Source organism: Alosa pseudoharengus, unplaced genomic scaffold (genome assembly GCF_046254945.1).
Source record: "Alosa pseudoharengus isolate Yale_2024_CS ecotype anadromous, Long Island Sound unplaced genomic scaffold, YU_APseudo_1.1 YU_APseudo_1.1_scf_7, whole genome shotgun sequence".
Classification (NCBI taxonomy): Eukaryota; Metazoa; Chordata; class Actinopteri; order Clupeiformes; family Clupeidae; genus Alosa; species Alosa pseudoharengus.
Genome location: NW_027468859.1, coordinates 18,772,679 through 18,792,343, shown reverse-complemented (window position 1 = coordinate 18,792,343; position 19,665 = coordinate 18,772,679). Strand labels below are relative to the sequence as shown.

Genomic DNA, 19,665 nt, shown 5'->3' with positions numbered 1-19,665 from the left:
ATATAAAAAAGCACTCACACAATTTCGCACACATTATACTGCCATGGTTTTACAAATAATTAAAGAAACACACAAACACACTCACTTAGCATGCAGACAAATGATATATCATAATCAACCTGTTCTTGGTAAGTAGACATGCTGGTAGGTCAAGAATACCCACAGTCATTATGCTCTTTGCGTACATGAACAAACACACACAACACACATACACACACAAGGCTGAACTAATCTGCACAGAATTCTCTGTATAAACACCATTAGAATAAGCGTAACATTATCACTCTCAGTTTACATATATAGTTCAAAATAATATGTGTTGATAATTCATTGTCCTTAAGACATACTCAAGTATGATGTATTCAGGGATTAATGTAAAATAATAATAATAATCTGACTTTTTTTTTGTGAATGGGCTGCAAATCAATGATCTTCTGAGGCAGTGTGTGTGTGTGTGTGTGTGTGTGCGCGTGTGTGTGTGTTACATGTAATTCATAGAATTATATGACTTACATGTAAAGGCTACATGTGTTTCCTTTCTTTTTGACATTTTGGTGACATTGTTCAGGGCTTAAAGCAAAGACAATTTCTGTGCCTGAAGTTATCAGACATTTCTGAAGATTGCATAGGCCTAATGGACAATAGTAGACTACTAGAATATGAAGCATTAAGCATGATTTGAAATGGTTAAACCTGCAGCCTTCACAGAAACCAATAAAGTTGTGTGAGTGTTCACATTACATATTGAACTGTAGGCATAGGCTACTTCAGATCAGGCTATTGAACATTTCTTAAAGACAACATGCTTATGTTAATCATCATTGTTTTGTCTCTGAACGTGTCAAAACCCACATTGAGCTCAGTCCAGGTCTGCAAGCTGCAGCCAGTTTCTACTTGGACTGATCTGAGGCCTGCTGACGTGTGGGGAAATGCATAACTAGCAAGACAACCTACATGGGCGGACACGTGAGAAAGCTTACGTAAATTTGGAATTGTCCAATCAGCGTGCGTAAACTGGGTAGGAAGTTGTAGACTTCGTCGTTTTTCCCCCCGTGTTTTCTTCAGCTAGTGTGCCTCCATCTGTTTGCCTTGGTTGAAAATAACGAGGCGATTTATTCTGATTCTTTCTAAGGTTTATATCTGTTCAGGCGAAATGAAACACAATTCCAACGTCCCTGCTTTCCTTACTAAGCTTTGGACCTTGGTTGAGGATTCTGACACAAATGAATTCATCTGCTGGAGTCAGGTAAAGTAAAATGTATCCGTAAAGGATGTCACTCTTTAGCTAACCTTAACAGGCTAGCTAACATTTGTGTCGGTCGTTTGCCAGCTAACTTAGACACGACAGAAAACAAGAACCTAACGTTAGATTATCAGCGCCTCTGTAACGTTAGCGATCTTGATATTTTTTGAAGAAATAGCTGCTATCCTGGCCCTAAAATTGTGTTGGGTGACGTTTACGTCAGCATTACGGTTATCATTTACATAACTGTGGATAACAGTGGACGTTAATGTTAACGTAAGCTAACTTGAGGAATAACATTAGCAATGTCCTGTGGAAACTAACGTTAAACATACACACACACACACACACACACACACACACACATATATATATATATATATATATATATATATATATAGTTGGCCTTGGCTTGCCATGTCAACTGCCACAAACACTGCGTTATTGCACGGATATCTGTCTTATATTTGATGAACGTCCTGGGTTTGTTTAGGTTCTCGTCAGATTTCGCTGGCAGCGTTAACTTTAGCTTTTGTTTTGACTGATGCAACCTCTTCAGCCAGCATGAAATGTTACAGTGTGTTACGAATTGGCTTTAAGTTAGTTGGAATGTTTTAAGTTGTGTAGCTAGCTACGTATACCAACGTTGTTTTATTTACCCCAATACACATTTTCTCTACTGAAGCTAAGTTAAGTTAGCACGCTTGTTTGCCTGAGAAATAACGTTAACGGGCGATAGGTCAGGTGCAGAGTTTCCCCATTTTGTCGGAAGTGCTTGTTGCTAAGGAAACTTGTGTCGTACAGTCGTCTATAGAAGTTTAGCCCAATAAACCTCAGACTTGTTTCTTTCTTTATAGGAGGGGAATAGTTTCCTCGTTTTGGATGAACAACGGTTCGCTAAGGAAATACTGCCCAAGTTCTTCAAGCACAACAACATGGCTAGCTTTGTCCGACAGCTGAATATGTGTAAGCAGCGTCTCCTCTTTCAGTGCACCAGTTGTTCTCTCCTCTCCTGCATGCTTGACAGCAGCTCACAGGCTCTGTCTCTCTCTATTAGATGGCTTTCGGAAAGTGATGCACATTGACACTGGTATAGTCAAGCAAGAGCGAGATGGGCCCGTTGAATTCCAACATCCCTACTTCAAGCACGGCCAGGATGATTTGCTTGAGAACATCAAAAGAAAGGTAGCACCTTGCCGTTTGTCACGCAGCTCAATGCTCCGTTTTCTGAGGTGCATCCATAGACTGTAAAGGGTGTCCTATTCATTCCTGGGTCCTTTGTGCTTTGCACTGTAGGTGTCCACAAGCAGGCCTGAGGAGAACAAATTGCGGAGGATTGAGGAACTGTCCGAGATTCTATCCAGTGTTCAGAATGTGCACGGGAAACAAGAGAATTTGGATTCCAGACTTGCCACTCTGAAAAGGTATCTGTCAGCATTTAGTGCCATTGAAATATATCATGTGTGTTGGCTACTAGTAGCACGATTGATATGTGCTCTTAATTCAAGCAGTTGATCGTGTTAGTTTGACATACTGCCTTTATTGGAAATATTACATTATGGCTTAATAGAAACTGATTTCCACTGACACTTTTCTTTCCCCACCCCAATTCATGTATTGCCGCCCCAGTATTATGTCATATTATGGTCATATTACTGTGGATACATTATGTCAAAGAGCGAACCGTGATGGTCCCTGTCATTATGTACCTTTCCCTGTAATCATTTATTAGGGAAGCACAATATCAGTACAGTATCGGCAGTTAAAAGCTTTAGAATTATCAGCATCAGGAGATAATCTATTAACATTTCTGTTGACACTCATGGCAGATAAATCAGCAAAAATATAATACAACCTATTAAGGTTTCAGAAGAAGCATCATGCAAATCCATTCAAATACAACCTACCTTACTCTTTTTATGTCCGATCACTCCGATGTCATTTTGCATATTTTACATCTACATCATATTACAATGATTCCCTTATTTTTCATGACTGAATGTCTCCATTGCTTAATTTATAGATCTAGGGTAGAGTAAAATGTGTGTTTAATACCTCTATCTGTCTGCAACAACCACACCAATAAGAACAATAGGTTAATTATAGAGTACAGGAGAGAAATGTGTGTATATATTGTCATCAACAGTTGACCAAATGGTTGTTTGAGGATATGGGCAGAAATCTAGTTTTGTGAATCCCTATCCTTTATGGTGGATAGTGATGTCCAGTTTCATGTTAGAAGGTCACCTTAATAATTGTTAAAAGTGTGTAAATGCAACTGTATAGATCACTTTTTTTAAGTTCTTGAAAAACAAGTGTAGATCTATGCACTGCACACTTAATGTGTGTGTTCTTTTTAATCTGTTAAATTATATTACATGACTGAACTGCGATTTAATCACATCAATGCTCAGTTAACATTGACAACATTACCATAACCATTCATCTAGCATACATTTTTAAAAACCGTTAGAGACATATTGTATTTGAAGTGTGCAAGTAGGCGGTTTGAAACACAGCCCTGTAGTCAAGTCTGTCCTTCTCTCTTACAGGGAGAATGAGGCTCTGTGGAGAGAGATCTCAGACCTGCGGCAGAAACATACTAACCAGCAGCAAGTCATCAAAGAGGTACAGTTTAACACAGAACTGATCTGATTTTCTAAGATTCCTCTGGAAAGTCTTAGAGATTGAGTATGGAAATAAAACCCAATAATCCAAAAGCATCCATGATTTTGACATCCATACAGTCAAATTAGATTGTGTGCAGGATGACTCTTCATTGCTTTAGGCCCCAGTAAGAGCAAACTAATTTAAATTCATCTCCTTCAGCTGGTGCAGTTCATCTTCACGCTGGTCCAGAATAACCGCATTCTAAACTTAAAACGGAAAAGGTAAGAGATGCCACCACCCCACACTCTTTCTAAATGTTGTAATGAGTGACGAGTTCAATTGTGGTCTTTTTACTGTGTTGTACACACTCGGGGCACTTACGGCATACTGTCTCCCTCCTGCTTTTTCTACATAGGCCTCTACTGCTGAACAGTAACGGGAAGAAATCCAAGTTCATTCACCAGATATACGATGAACATGTGGACCACAGCAAAGTACGTGCACAGCTTAGAGGGATGAGAAGAATTGGTCTGTGTCATTGAATTCATTGATGAGTCTTGGTCATTTGGAATGTGTTGGATTTTTGGCTGTTGATATTTTTTCCATGTTTTTATTGTAATGTTCAACTTTTGCATCTCTCTTCCTAATGAGATATAAGGCAGGCTCACTTGTGTGAAAGTGAAGTCTGCCCGTGGGAAAAAAAGTCTAATTTTGTGCGAATCCACCGTCTCAGTTGTTTGACATTGGTGGGGGACTGATTTTTACTACCTTTATCTAAAAATTATATTATATAATAATTGAGTAATATTGTGAGTGAAGGGGGTCTTTTGAACTGAGCCTCACAAGTATGTCTTGTAGGGGTCGGTCAGTGAAATCAACGGTCTGAAGAACAGCACAGAGATATCGGACGATGTCATCATCTGTGATGTCAGTAATGAGGATTCTGACTCCACCAGAACCCTGGACCAGATGTAAGCAACACAGTCCTGCCTCTTATTCAGACCTTTTTAAGATGTGTCGAGTTTAAGGAGCCTAATTTGATGACGAAGTTTGATATGTAATGATAAAAAATATGTAATAATGATATGGTAACGATATGGATCCTCTCTATATATGTTGGTCTATATATATTTTTTTTTTGCCTGTCATTCAAATGACAATGAATGTTGCTTCTCTCTTCCTCAAAAGGGATGTTGAGATCATTGAGGTCACTGAGGGCAATATGGTTACGCCAGGCACATTGACACTGGAAGACGAAGCAGAATCCGAAGAACCTTCTAGAAGCATGACTGACAGCCTTCCCACCAGCAGTGCCCTGCAGCTCAACAAGGCCTGCACCCTCAGTCAGGAGGACCCAGTGAAGATGATGGACTCCATCCTGAAGGAGAGCGGAGCCATCTCGCAGAACATCAATCTCCTGGGGAAGTAAGTGGCACATCATGACCCTTAAGGCTTAATTTCTCCTTAGGTAAGGGGTTTATTTAAGGGTGTTGCACAGAATAATACCTTAAATTGTTTCTTTAGTTAAGGAAAAACGTTAAGGGATACTGCATTGAAAAGGATTTAGCCTACCGTCACGAAAATTCTATTGAGATTGTTCAACAGCTGTAACTAGCTGGCTAGTAGTAGGTGATGTCGTTAGTTAGCAACCCACCGAACACAGTGAAGTTTAATGATCTTATCATTCATCTCACCTTAAGAATATTCGCTGAAATTATCCAGGTAGCAAGTAAAGCATGTTATAGACATGCACTGAGCAATACTGGCTAGTTAGTAATGATCCTGACTGTCATCAGTGCACCAAAACGAACATTTTTGTTAATGTTTTACCTAGCGAACCAAACCGAAGCTGATGGCAGGCTAACAAGACATCCACATCCACATGAAGTTAACGTTAGCCTACCACTAACGTCATGTAAACCACACAATAACAATACATTTCTGATAGGCCTATTTGACAGAGTAAGCATATTAACAGAGAGGTTTTATTTTAAATTGTATCATTTTCAAAAAAGTATAATTATTGCAAGTTGCACTACTTTTTGTATTGGTTTTATACAAGATGTACTTGTGAAATTTGCACAGTAAAAGTTCTGTATTTTGACTGCAATTAAAGTTGCATTCTGATTAGATTAAACAGCATCGTTTTCTGGGGCCATGCAAAACTGCATTACCACTAATGTGGAGTTATTCTACATCATGACAGTAAAATAGACCATCCTTAGTCAAAAATACAGTCATATACCGTGAAACCGTAAGAATTTTGAAAAATACTGTGATATACATTTTTGGTCATACCGCCCAGCACTATAACAGGTCTATCCTGTGCTTTGCTAATGCTGTGTTTTGCGTCCCCAACGCCACACACGCACATTCATAAGGTAGGCTCCAGTCTGCGCGATATAGACCAGCTCGGATGGAGTTCACGTTATGTTTCGTTGAAAAGAAGCTTAATAGTTTCGTGAAATTTGGAGAGGAGTGGAGCTGTTAACTAACATTTCTAACTAAGGTGAAGTTAGCTAGTCAGTACCAGCATGGATCGCTATTTTAGTAGCCTAAGGAAAGTACCAGATGTCAGGACAGATGGACAGGATTCTGCTGCATGCTCTTCAGACAAAGCTACAACTTCGGAGGAAACATAGTGGAAACGAGAAAGAAAATACAGTGACTATTAAATGTTAAATATGGATTTAAAGTAACGATTGACAAAACTGGAGAGGATCACTGTTTCGTATGTTCAACGTTGAGGCCATGAAACCGCCGAAACTCGCGTCATATGGAGACACACATTACAGTTTCTTGAGTAGCCTATACATATTTTGCGTGATGTCAAAGACAGCCGCTCATGAGAAAGAGTGCTGTGAGGTGTGTTTTACCCTTTCCAACTATACCTCTGTGAGAGCGTTTTTTCCACACTGGCATATCTAAATTTAAGGGCATGGCTGGAACATAGACTGTATAAAATACCCCCCCACACACACACACACCACACACACAATAGTGGTCCATGGATTACTTGTTAGTCAGGATGATGGTCCCTGGCACAGAAGCAGTTGAAAACCCCTGCTATACACGATGTGATTGGCCTTATCGAAGTTTACATTTTCCAGCTCGCAAGCCAACAGGAGTTGCTAGACTACCCTGGCTGCTAGGATGCGTCTAGATTTCTAGGCTAGTGTTCAATATCACTATTTGTTGTGCATGTGTGAACTTGGTCATTTGTTTGTTTTGTTTGTTAGATTTACTGATGATGCCATCTTGCCTGATGACCTGGGTCAAAACTTTACTCTTGACGTCTTTTCTCCCCGTAGGGTAGAGCTGATGGACTACCTTGACAGCATTGACTGCAGTCTGGAAGATTTTCAGGCCATGTTGTACGGAAAGCAGTTCAGCATTGATCCTGATATCCTAGAGGTAAGTGAATCTATCCTATGAATCTATCGATGGTCAAATGATTAGTGCATTCAAAATGTTGACATACCATAATATTGTAATATGGTTCATGGAAGTACTAGCAAGTTCCCCTCCATTCCTGAAATAGTTCTTTCAGAGGACGTTTGCCCTGTGCTCTGAAAGGTAAACTTTTTATAATTTTTTATAATAGTACTTTCCAATTTTGCAGGGAACAGACAGTTCCAAGGGACCCATTGAGCTGTTTTCCAAAGATGGGAAGGTCGAGGCTGATGCAGGTAACTATTTTTGTTGTATACGGTACTTTAGACCAGAGGGGTATTTCACAAAACCTAGATAAGGGATTAAGCTGGGATTTTTAGGTTATCCTGGATGAATTTAGCCTTGACTTGGTTTCACAAAAGAGATGGCACATAAGTTACCATGGGGATTTATTCTCTGCACCAGCCAAGCTAAGTTAATTCTAATGGTAATTATGTCGTCTTATTGGTTCAGCTAGCTGTCATTCACATCAGACCTCCGTGCTAATTTTTAAGGAGCTTTATTCCATTTATAAACTATTTGCTAAATGTATTTGCTCGCAAAACAGATAGTCTGCCTACTACCATATGGTTATTATTTTAATTGTGATAGCCTTATAATTATTACCATAGGCCTAGGTACTCATTGTTTGCTTATTTTATTGATAGACGTTTGATGAATAGCCTACAGTGTAGTTCATTGGAAGTGGAGGGGCAAGTTTTCGAAGGTATTTTCAACTATAATATTAAGGTATATCATACTATGTGCATATTTGCAGTGGCAAGCGCTTTCTTAATGACGTTGCGTGCCGAGACAAGGAAGCACTCACACGTGGGTGCATACGTAAATTTGCATTCAGTTGGTCTACTACGCCTACTCCTGCTGTTTTACAGAAATAGCCGTGATTCCCCATTCCACAAAGGACAACTTTACTTCATTGTTAGTCTATATCAAAAGCGGTTGTTCACTTTGTGTGAATGACGCTATTTTCCGCGTCTTTTTTATTCCAACCGTGGGCACTTTGGAGCAGAAACGAGAACGCGCACACATCCTGAATTACTTACACCTGGCTTGACATAGTTGCTCCTACTCATCTTGGATTTGCGTTAGTGAAACGAGTTTTGCTAGGATGACCAGACAACGCTATGTCAAACCTCGCTTTATCACTTATCTTGGATGTCTTAATTCTGCCTTTGTGAAATACCCCTCAGGTTGTAAACTTATGTTGAATCTTTTCAACCCATTTCTAACAGTCTCGTACCCTCCCTTCCCCCCATTCCCAGCAGACAAGCAGTTAATCCAGTACACCAGCTGTCCCCTGTTGGCTTTCCTGGATGGCTGCACCCCCCTGACCACAGAGTCCGAAGCCCCAGCCTCCATCTCCACCTCCTCCTCCAGGGGCCACTCCTCGACTACGTCCACCCTCAGCATGGGCCTCCTGGAGCCCTCAGACAGCCTGGCGGGGGTGGGGTCGGTCCCGGAGGACGAGCCGCCGGTCGACTTGCTGGCCGCTCCCATCGAGGGCGAAGAGACGCGGCGCAATACGCTCATCCGTCTGGAGCCACTGACGGAGGCCGAGGCCAGCGAGGAAACTCTCTTTTACCTGTGCGAGCTCAACCAAGACGTGACCGGAGATGAGAACGTCGTCCCTCTGGAGCTTTGAGGAAGCACAGCCTGCCACTGGAGTGGGAAGAGAGGTGGGACGCTTTGCAAACGACAAAATCAACATAAAAAAAAGGATGGACCTTTTTGTATATATTCATCAAAATGATGATCTATTTATTTCCAAGTATTTTTTGGTACATACTTCTTGTCCACTGTTGAAAGTTTCCGTTTGTTGTTTTTTTTAAAAAAGAAAATAGATGTTTTGTTTGTATTTTTTTTTATTTCCTCGTGGGTGACATTCCGTCAGCTATTTGCAGATGCTTTTCTTTGGAAAATCTGTGTCCAGGCACTCACAATATATGTGCACATGTTGACACACACATGTACGAACAAACATACATACTCTAGTTGTTTTTGTTAGCTGTTCTAAACGGAGTTTGCTGCGGTTATGTTGCTGGCTTTCCACTGAAACACCTTGAGTGTGGAAGGCAAATATATATTAAAATTGTGCGAGTCAAAGTATGTATTAAAACATGAAAAGACGTCACAAGAGAGCAATCTTGTGGCCCTTAATGTACAAAGACATGGAAAGGGCCTGCATCTCCGTCTTCTGTTACTATGTTTTCATATTATTTCTGGTATTATTGAAACTACAGCATTCAGAATTTCAATTACCGATAGTCTGACCTTTACGTATGTCGTTGATAGCGGAATGTGCACAGACCTCTATGACTGTTAGCCTTTCTTGTGAGCTTGCTGTCATTCTCTCAGGCTTGGCTGTAACATTAAAGGAACTGCAACTGCATTTTGGCTGTGGACATCAAAGTGTCTTATCCAGGGGTTGTCAAAGATGTACAACCACCATATTCATCTTGAAGACCTGGTTTTAGTTGATTGATAATATTGTCTGAGCAAAACACTACTTATCATTCACTAAGTTAACTTTGGCTTTTCTTGAACATGTAGGCCAAATTACTTTTTTTTTCCTGTTTATTGAAGATACAATACAATGCACTTGATAAAAGGCAAAAATCACAATTCTGAGGAACAAGCAGTTAACGGATGAGCTGACTAACACTTGTACCTGCCCACTTGCAAGAACACGAGGGCACACATAGTAGTAGGTAGGCGAGAAGCATCCTAATGCTACGTAGGCTATCACAAAAAGTAAAGTAGGAATTTCTGTTCCAGTGCAAAACATTAACAAAAAAACATTTTCAATAGTTAAATAAAATAAGTCATTGGTAACACACATCTAACCTGTGCAAGTTGCAAAATGGTTAGCACTGTGACATCATCTCGGTCAAAAGACCCCCCACTCCCAAAAATCTCCCGTTTGTTTTTGGTGCGAAATGATAAAATATGCACAGCAAAACGACTACTCGTGTATGCAGTGGTAGCGGTTACATGCTAATGCCATGTCAGAGAAGTTACTCATGCTAACTTCTAACGCAGAAATACAACAGATTGCTCTTCATAAATGAATGGATTCTAACCCAGATACTATACAAAGAGCAGTCACATTTCTACAACCCATACTGTAAAGGTAATTAAATAAGGAGGAGAGAAATTAGTAATCAAATAGACATTCTAACCATTCTTAAGTCCTTGATTCCCTTATTTTGAGATAATTGCTTTAGCTAAAAATGAATAATTTCTGCCTGAGAAAATAAAATACACTGTCCCCTTCTTGCCAAGACATTTTTTAGCTTCATATCAAACCTTTTGCTAGAGATCAAAACTTAGTCTGCACACAAACTCCCCTTTGTTTTCCAAAAATCTCTGCAACCCTTGACTTCATACTTGACCTTATCGCTTTGATCAAAACACACAAAAAACACCACTACATTTGATAAAACATGCAGTTGTTAAAAGAGACTATTTTTTTTTTGGGGGGGGGGGGGGGGGGGGGTTAATGGGGTAGACAGCTGCTGGGAATGCACGCACACAATACTGTATTTACAAGTTTAAGGGTCATGCCCCTTGGCTAATGACACGCAGCTGCTTATTCACAACAGTGACGGGGGGGGGGGGGGGGCTCGACTTGAGGCGGCTCGTGGGATGCGTTTGATGATGTTAGCAAGAGCGGCCTTTGATCAGTCAAAGTCGCGGTTGGTGAGGACCAGAGGGGCCACCAGGGTCCAGACGTACAGGGCGATGCAGATCCAGCTGGAGGAGATCTTCACCCACACTGACGGCCACTTGCTGGTCATGGTCTCGTAGTTGGCGTCAGGGCTGGGAGTGGGGAAAAGGGACGTGATTACTGAGTACATAACTTTAAAAGCCTCGTCACTTTTTTTTATTTAAGATTTTTATTTTTATTGTCTAAGACGTTTTTTTTTTTTTGTCTTTTTGATTTAGACGATCAAGAAATATCTGCAAAGTAATCTGAAGTGAAAATCATGATCTATTCAATGGAACACACAAGAAAAATAAACACTGAGATGCACATTCAAATGAACCTCATGAACAAGGGGGCATTACAAGTATGTGGTTTAGTGACAAACCTGGGTAAGTACAACAGGATACAACAGGAAAGCCCTGCAGCGCATAGTGAACACAGCTGGAAGGATTATTGGGGCTTCACTCCCCTCCCTGAAAGACATTTACACCACCCACCTCACCCGCAAGGCGACCACAATTGTGAGTGATGCAAGTCACCCCGCTCACAATTTGTTTGATCTACTGCCCTCTGGGAAGAGGTACAGAAGCCTGCGCTCCCGCACCACCAGACTCACCAACAGCTTCATACACCAGGCTGTTAGGATGCTGAACTCTATCCCCTCTCCACCCTCAGCTACATAACATCCTGGACTTTGGACCCACAATGGCTGCCTTGCACTACTCCACTTGCACTACTCCACTTGTACACTTGCACACTTTGCAACTTGTTGTTGTCCTGTTGTCCTGAAAACACAACACTTCTGCTGCTCTTACATAACTTGCACCACTATGCCACTTGCTTACTTAGGTCAAACAGAACTACTTCAGCCATTTATTGGTCTCATTAAATACATTAATAAACTACAGTATGGCTTCTTTAATCATGTATTTACAAACATGTATTTAGAGAACACTTTTATTTGGTTTTAGTGATTACTTTTGAAATCAACCCAATTTAGGGGAAAATAAGCAAAAATAATCGTTATTTTATGTTAAAATGCTGATTATGTGGCTTAGAACTCAGAATTGAGCTTGGTAAACAAAATATTCAGAATCAGCACCCTTAAATAAGGTAAGAAGGGTGGTTTACCAACTTTTCCTCAAATTTGCCATTAGAAGTTCTCTTCTGTGAAGCTGCTCTCCCTCTATAGGAGGTTTACCCCTTATTCTGAGTTAACTTGTCACTAAACCACATACTTGGAATACCCCCCAGTAATCAACAGTCAGGCAATGTCCCACCACAACATTTGCCGGTCAGACACATACCTGTACCAGTTGGTGAGAGTCATCATGATGTAGAGTGAAGCCAGGAACAGCATGAAGTGGAAAAAGGAGTAACTGTAGGTGACGCCGTCCCTCTCGTTGTCCACGGCGCGGTTCACGCCATCTCCCTCCTCAAAGCTCTCTGGGAGGGAGGGCCCGTCCTCGATCAGGGCCGACTCGTCGCTGGTCAGCGTCAGCTTGTTCACTTGGCTGTTGGAGGAGTTGCGGATGCTGCAGTGGGCCAAAACAGAAAAAAAAAAATCGGGTGTAAGTAAATGACAATGAGAAGATCAAAGTGAGAGGAGACCATGGATTACTCGAAACCCAATGTGCCGAAACAAGAGGCTTTGTTGGTTGGCTGAGTTTAAGCAAAGCGTGTCATTAAAGCTCCGGTATTAGGGCACATCTCCAAAGTTGGATTATACAAAGTCTTGGACAACAACTGAGTTTTTGACCAGAGATTCACTGCTGAAAGTAAAATTCTTGTCTGTTCTTGGATTAAATCTGAAAGACCATGGGACCAGTATAACTGATGAATCAATTAGGTTGTCTTCTGACCACCATTTGGCTTTGCACTCACCTGGAGTACAAGACACACATCAGGAAGAGGATCAACCCCACAACGCCCTGCGCATCCCACCACTGGACCACGTGGTCCTGGCCAGCAGGGGTAGTGCTGTTGAGGCCGATGATGCCAAGGAGGCTCGGGTTGCAGTTCCTGTCTGAGAAGCAAAAGGGACACCCCTCACTTTCTAGTCACCAACAACAACAACAGGAGCAAAGCCTAATCTTGGACTTTATTTCTACCCTCCTTTACCAAGTCTTGACCTAATTTCTCTTAGAAGTACAAAGGACAGCTCAATGAACAAGGTCAATGCAAGTGTGGCAAAAGAAGCATGTTTGGCAAGGTCTCGAGCAAATTAGATGTGGAATCCCTGTGGATACTCTGTGCTAGTCGTACAAAGGTCAGGAGGAACTGAAGAACACAACTATTCATCCAGAGAAGATTCTTACCAGGCTCATTGGTCATGGCAGACCAGGTCAGGTACATGGTGTAGAGGGTGACGAGGGAGGACTGCAGCAGACCAGACCTGGGTTGGGCTTCCTACGGGAGGAACCAAAGAACACCACATTAGTTTACAGAGTAGTGATAGAATAGTAACAGAGAAATATAAGACAGATTTTCTATCTATTTTTTCAAATCATCAGTGGGATGCACCAATTGAGAAATTCTGGGCCGGTACCGATAGATAAAATAATAATTTGGCCGATAACCAATGCCGATATATTTTCCTCTCTGTTCGTTTACATCTTTTTGGTTGTTAATTAAACTCTATAGTAGAGTGGAAAGAAAACTATTTATATATAGAATAACTGAACCATTTTCAAGTCTTTTAGGCCTTCATAGCACAACAATTACCTAGTGCAGAATTGATGTCAGCATAACAGATAAACATCAGCCACAAGGCCGATATTGGCCGATACCGATGTTAGCCAATATATCGGTGCATCCCTAGTAGTAATGGTGTTGGTTGATTTAATTTGACAAGAATTTTGCAATATTTTGAAAGAATCTGTGCAACCTAACCAGGGTATCTTAAAGAGTTACCTGGATCTTGGGCAGGATGGACAAGACTGACACTCCCACACAGAACAGCATGTTGATACTGATGAAGGTCTTGTTCTCAGCGCAGCCATCAGTGTGAGTGTAGTACACATAGAACATGACCAAGGAGATCAACGAAAGGACGTAGTTCATGGCAGTAGCAGAGAGAAGGGCTGTAAAAGGTGAACATAGTAGGCAATATTTTGTGATATGTCCAAAAAAACGGTGAAAAGAATTACTGGATGGATATAGTTTAATAAAATGATAGCAGCATACAAAAATATTTGTGTCAAAAGCAGTCTGTGCATTAGAATAGCACTTTGGGCAACTGATTTATCACTTTCAAAAAGCCAACCGCCACAGCTCTGATCTATGATGCCAATCCTTTCTAACCATGCCAAGGAAGCGTGACCACATCTTTTAAACCCTTTCCAGCTGATCTGTGACTGAGGGCGCATGAGAAGCCCAGATGGCTGGTGTCTTCTCTCTCCCTCTCTCTCGTCTCTCATACCTGCATACCAGCAGCGTGAGTTCCCCTCCTCCATCTTCTCCACCCAGGACTCGTTCCAGGAGTGGGCAAAGTCGATCAGCAGCACCAGCTGGATGAGGATGAAACAGAAGGCTCCGGCCATGCCCACGTAGAACCAGACTGCAAGAGACGAGGGGGCAAGAAGAACGGTAACTACAGATACAGACACTGCGCCAGGCTTGGCAATTTATTTAGTCTACGGCTGGACAGCAGGTGCAGGCTGAGGACAAGGTTGAGTAAAACTGGCAGCAAATTTCTTATTTTTGGTCTGGGCATCTCCCCATGAATATATCTAAACCTCAGCTCTTATGCACAAGCTACAAAGCTGACTCTTCTATCTGTATGGACAAAGTGTTGGCAGCTGTGCAACTGTGCTATATCTGAATATGGACAGAGCATGCGTAGCTTTCCTTATTCAGCAGGGCGCATGTTATTAGGAGAAGTGCCACTCAAGGGCTTTTAATGAATAAAACCCTGAAAATCCAACTACAATGCTTTCTGGGGATGATCAATTTACATTAGTGAATTAAGTGCTGACTGGCCTTGAAAGCCCGTCTCAGACCAGCTAACAGACCTTTAAGAGCAAGTGTTTCATACATCACTTCATCAGGAAATAAATCACTGAATGTGTGTCCATGGTAACGGCTATTTACCAATAGTAAATGGACCCTCAGGGATGAAAAATGCTCCAATGGTTATGGCGGTGGCAATGGCAAACTTGAAGAACCAAAACCTGCAGAGCAAGACCAAAGTTACGACAACAAATGGCAAGGAACACCCATTAATTACTGCTTGCCAAGTAAGCAAGCTTTATACTGTTAATTGAGCTAAGCTGTTCTACTTTTTGAGTAGATAAGATAAGCCTCTTTTACGTAAGATCATGCCATCAACTACTGGAATGCAGTTATATCAATGATAAGGCCACTATGGAAGAAACCAAAACAATCTAGATCACAGTCAATAGCTGGTCAAGTTGCACACCCAGTCTCCTACAGCTTCACAACGGGAGGCCGAGATTTGGTTGTGTCCACACCTACCCATTGTGTAGGGCCGCGCGGGGATCCTGGCTGCTCCTGACCTTGATGGTGATGAGGGAGAAGAGCAGGAAGAACATGGCCATACCAAAGCACACCCGGTACACCGCCTTGTAGCCAACCAGCACATCGCAGTTCACATGGCCCTCCACTCCTGGGATAGAGGTGCCCATTCCTCCATCACAAAAGCCCGGTATCTGCGAATCAGAGAGGGCAACGCCACTAATAGACATCCAGCAACCAACCAACCATATGTGATATGTGGCACAGAGCACAGAACATGCATTCAAAAAGAAGAATGTGGTTAGTATTTGGATTCTTATCAATCTCCCATAAGGGTGTAAATTAAGCAATAAGCCCTGTTCGATGCATTTTACAACGGCATCGAACGTGATTCAGCCAATCACAATCAAGGACCTGAACTATCAGTTTTAGAACTAAATACAACTGAACTAATATACAAAATACAAAAAACTGAAATACAAACCCATACACACACATAGACACTTTACCCAGACAAGACTTTGACGATTCAGATTAACTGCACAAGACTTTTAGGCGTGCAGTTTCTCACCTTTTTCAGCTGCCCCTCCATGCCAGGCATGAGCATGATGCAGGCGATGGCCACCCCCAGCAGCATGAAGAAGGCGTAGATGAGCCGGGTGACGGTGGAGTTGTTTCCACTGGGGCAGCACCTGCACAGCAGACAGGGGGCACTGCCACACAGACAGGGGATCTGCGGAGGCAGCAAAGTGGGTCAGAGTCACAGACACACACGAAAGTGAAAGGTGCGTTTACACTGAGTTAGCTCAATAGATGAGGCGATTTCATGGCTGGAGGGACTTGAGACAGCCAAAGAAAAAGACGAAGTCATAATTAGATGAGGAAGGACAACTTAACTTTAGAAAGCAAAGTATTAGGCTATTAAACATGTTTCTGTTAGTGCAAGCCCTTCAGAATTTGAATGTGTACTGAACAAAAAAACGTTATATAAATATACACACTGTAGTATTTATTCATGACCAATGGCTACAGCATACAAGAGCTATCAGATATTTACCTAGAGGTTGCATAACCATCACACGTGCCTTGTTTAGATCTCAAATCCACATAAAAATAGACATGCATCCCTTAAAAAGGAAGTCCAAGCAAAAACCTGTAACTCCTCATTGACAATTATGTTGACTTAATTCAATTTTCATTTTGCAAGAGGTCATATGTTATTTACATATAACAGATTTAGCTAGTTCACCATGTGCTATGTGCAGACATTTGATCTCTTGTTTACAAATGTAATTGACGCAATAGCACAACCACACGGGTTGAATGGGTTAGCACTGGCAGGGTAGATTAACGTCAATTAAGTCAAGCACTGACTTGGATAATAAAATAGATATAGCTAGTAAATAATAACAAATGTGTTGATTCAGTCAATATGTTTTGAAGTGTTGTGTTGAACATCAACCAAATAAAGAGTAGTCGCTTAGCAAACGGTGACGTTAACATTAATGATAATCGTGGGCATTAAGATTTGAAATTAGCCATCAAGCAAGCCAGCTATCATTAAGGGCAGACAAAGATAGCATTCTTTCTGAAGACAACACACAATCTAAGGTTAACGTTCAAGTGGCGTTATTCCGCAGAGATGACTGGTGTTTCCAATGCCGACGCAGTAAGGTTAGCTCTAGGCTATGCCTTCTCTGACTAACGTTCTAATCAGGCTAATGTTAACCTTTCATTTCAGCTAACGTTAACGTTACCTATCGATAGCACGCAAGCTAAGTGGTTACGTCAGCCAGTTTATTATTGTAAAGGTCGGGGAATAATATTGAAATAATCGCAAGGACTTCTATATATTTTAATTTTAAGGACTCTAAACTACATTAAGATCATAACCAAACGATGAAAATGAATGCCATCAACGATGCAGGGGTGAACCACCACCCTGTTTTGATAGACATGGGTGACACAAATGTTTTTTCGACCACAATGTTTTGCTACCTAGCACTAGCTAGTGATAACTTAGCATTTAAAGGCCTAACGTTACACAGCGACAGTGGGGATATGATAACAATTTAGTCCTAGTAAAGAGATCATGCCATAAGTATGCTCACGTATAACGTTACTAATAACCGATATATATGTAAATGGCCAAGGTAAATGTTGATAACGTCATTTGTTGTCTCTTGTATCCATCTACGTCTGACGTTAGCATAGCATGAGCGAGGATGTTTTAGCCTGCTAAAAATTCGTTTGACGATCCCACTGTGAAATCTGCCGACGACAAGAAAGGAAAAATGAAGAAAAATAACAAGGCTAGCGCTAATACGTTTCATAATAAGAACTGCTTACCCAGCTTGCCATGGAGCAAAGCCCTAAAACGGCCCCCATGTTGACAGCGTGAATTCGAACTTCTCTGGCGTAAAAGATGGATGCGGCTGCTGCTTCGCTTCGCTACTGATCTGTTTACAAGTGTGCTTCCACTTCCGTTTAATCTCAAGCAAAGCCTTCATCTATGACACACATCCTGTATTATGCGCTTGAATATTTTTGCTTGCATATTGATTGTATATGGCCTAACTACTTTCACAAGCAACATGCAACAATTATAACAATAACAATTAAACTTGTTGCATTGGCCTACAAACTTTACTTGGCCGCTTAGCCTAAACATGGGGCCCCCAGTCATGTGCATCCAATAATCTAATTGAAAAAAATAACTACAAGAATAAATGCAGCCTAGGCCTACTGCAAATGTCCGGATAGGTCTACCTCTGGCACAATGAAGCAACTCTGTTTTGAAGCACCTTTGGCATTATGCTTGGTTTAGCATTCACATTGGAGTGAATTCCACTACAGAATATAGGCTAGGCCTACAGAGGGCCTAGTGCAGTGATGCACTACAGATGGTACTATTTCACAGAAGGTGAACAAGACTATTTAAATATGAAGAGAAGTAGGCTAATAATGCACATCTCTCATGTTTTGTGTATGTCGTACTCCTGCAACTCCTTGTAAACTGCAAGTCACTCTTCCCAAATCCTCACTATTCCCTTAAGCTACTCCTGTAGGCAATGTCCTCCTTGGTTACTATGTTGTTTTTTACAGCTCAAGACAACACAATCTGAACTGCTTGAACATCAAGTTGAAGTGTGTATGCGTGTGTGTGTGTGTGTGTGTGTGTGTGTGTGTGTGTGTGTGTGTGTGTGAGAGAGAGAGAGAGAGAGAGTGTGTATGTGTATGTGTGTGTGTGTGTGTGTGTGTGTGTGTGTGTGTGTGTGTGTGTGTGTGCGCGCGCGTGTGTATGCGTTTGGGCACTGGCTGTGTTTCTGTGTGCAAATGAGAGGCTTTGGGCTTGGTTGGTGCGCCTCCTTGAGACCAACATAGCATTCAGCTTTCAGGGGGCCTTGCGCAGTGGCCCCCGGGAAACAAAAGCTGTGAAGAGAATTCATTCATTAGATGTGAGATAAACAGATGAGTCTTTAAACATTTCCTGAAAATCCCCATCGCAAGAACGTATGCTAATAATGTTAATGTCCATTCTCTTATGCGTTGCCTCTCTGCTTATAGCAAGACTTTCTGAGTCTTGGCAGTTGGCAGTTGTCTGATCTCTAATGAGAGTGATCGGATTTCAATTGTGATTTAATCAGTAGTGAGCGGTGATGCTCGAGAGCGACCGAGGGATTGTCTATGCTGGTCACGTAGCTCATCCTGGATCACTTGTTTAAGTATAGGCCTATGAGTTGAGTAGCCAAATTTATTTTAGGCTTACATGTTTTGGGTGGGAGCTTTGGAATCAAACCAAAGAGATCAGAGTATTTCAGACACAGACACAGACATTCAGTCTCTATTCCATTTTTAGATTGTTATTTTTTTATATATATATACAATGCCAATACTACAGATGGAATTGTGGTCTCTGCTCAGTGTATACTTAGAGTAACATTGACAATGAGCGCTTGCTCCCAATTTCCTTCATAAACACATAGTGAAAGAGCCATTTGTGATATGGACAAAGCAACCTCTAGTTGTCCTGTATGCATAGCCTGTCACCATTAGCTTGTTACAATGAGGGTTTGCCCATTTGAGGGGGGACAGCAGGAGTAATAACAAACAGAAGGTAGAAATGATCAGGCTAATTGCATGAACCCCAAACAATGCAGGCTGACACCTAATTTTG

The 19,665-nt window shown here is 41.5% G+C and overlaps 2 protein-coding genes across 3 annotated transcripts; one reads left to right on the top strand and one right to left on the bottom strand.

Annotated features, from left to right (window-relative positions):
• The first annotated feature begins 1,047 nt into the window (after window positions 1-1,047).
• Window positions 1,048-9,695, top strand: hsf2 (heat shock transcription factor 2). 2 transcript variants are annotated; one of them, XM_076273087.1, is made up of 12 exons: window positions 1,048-1,246; window positions 2,101-2,209; window positions 2,301-2,428; window positions 2,540-2,667; window positions 3,796-3,871; window positions 4,073-4,134; window positions 4,269-4,347; window positions 4,712-4,824; window positions 5,042-5,278; window positions 7,165-7,267; window positions 7,476-7,542; window positions 8,572-9,695. In XM_076273087.1, exons 1-12 carry the CDS (start codon window positions 1,154-1,156, stop codon window positions 8,946-8,948), a joined length of 1,572 nt encoding a protein of 523 aa, XP_076129202.1. In that variant the 5' UTR covers window positions 1,048-1,153; the 3' UTR covers window positions 8,949-9,695. The 2 variants fall into 2 exon arrangements, with proteins under 2 accessions (XP_076129202.1, XP_076129201.1); XM_076273086.1 differs by having other exon boundaries at window positions 1,049-1,246; window positions 8,569-9,695.
• Window positions 9,696-9,862: 167 nt separating this feature from the next.
• serinc1 (serine incorporator 1) lies at window positions 9,863-17,968 on the bottom strand. Its single transcript, XM_076273088.1, has 10 exons — window positions 17,838-17,968; window positions 16,060-16,221; window positions 15,489-15,682; window positions 15,105-15,184; window positions 14,434-14,571; window positions 13,926-14,095; window positions 13,331-13,421; window positions 12,897-13,038; window positions 12,320-12,547; window positions 9,863-11,125 (listed from the first exon to the last, which is right to left on the bottom strand). Exons 1-10 carry the CDS (start codon window positions 17,874-17,876, stop codon window positions 10,987-10,989), a joined length of 1,383 nt encoding a protein of 460 aa, XP_076129203.1. The 5' UTR covers window positions 17,877-17,968; the 3' UTR covers window positions 9,863-10,986.
• Between the last annotated feature and the right edge of the window lie 1,697 nt (window positions 17,969-19,665).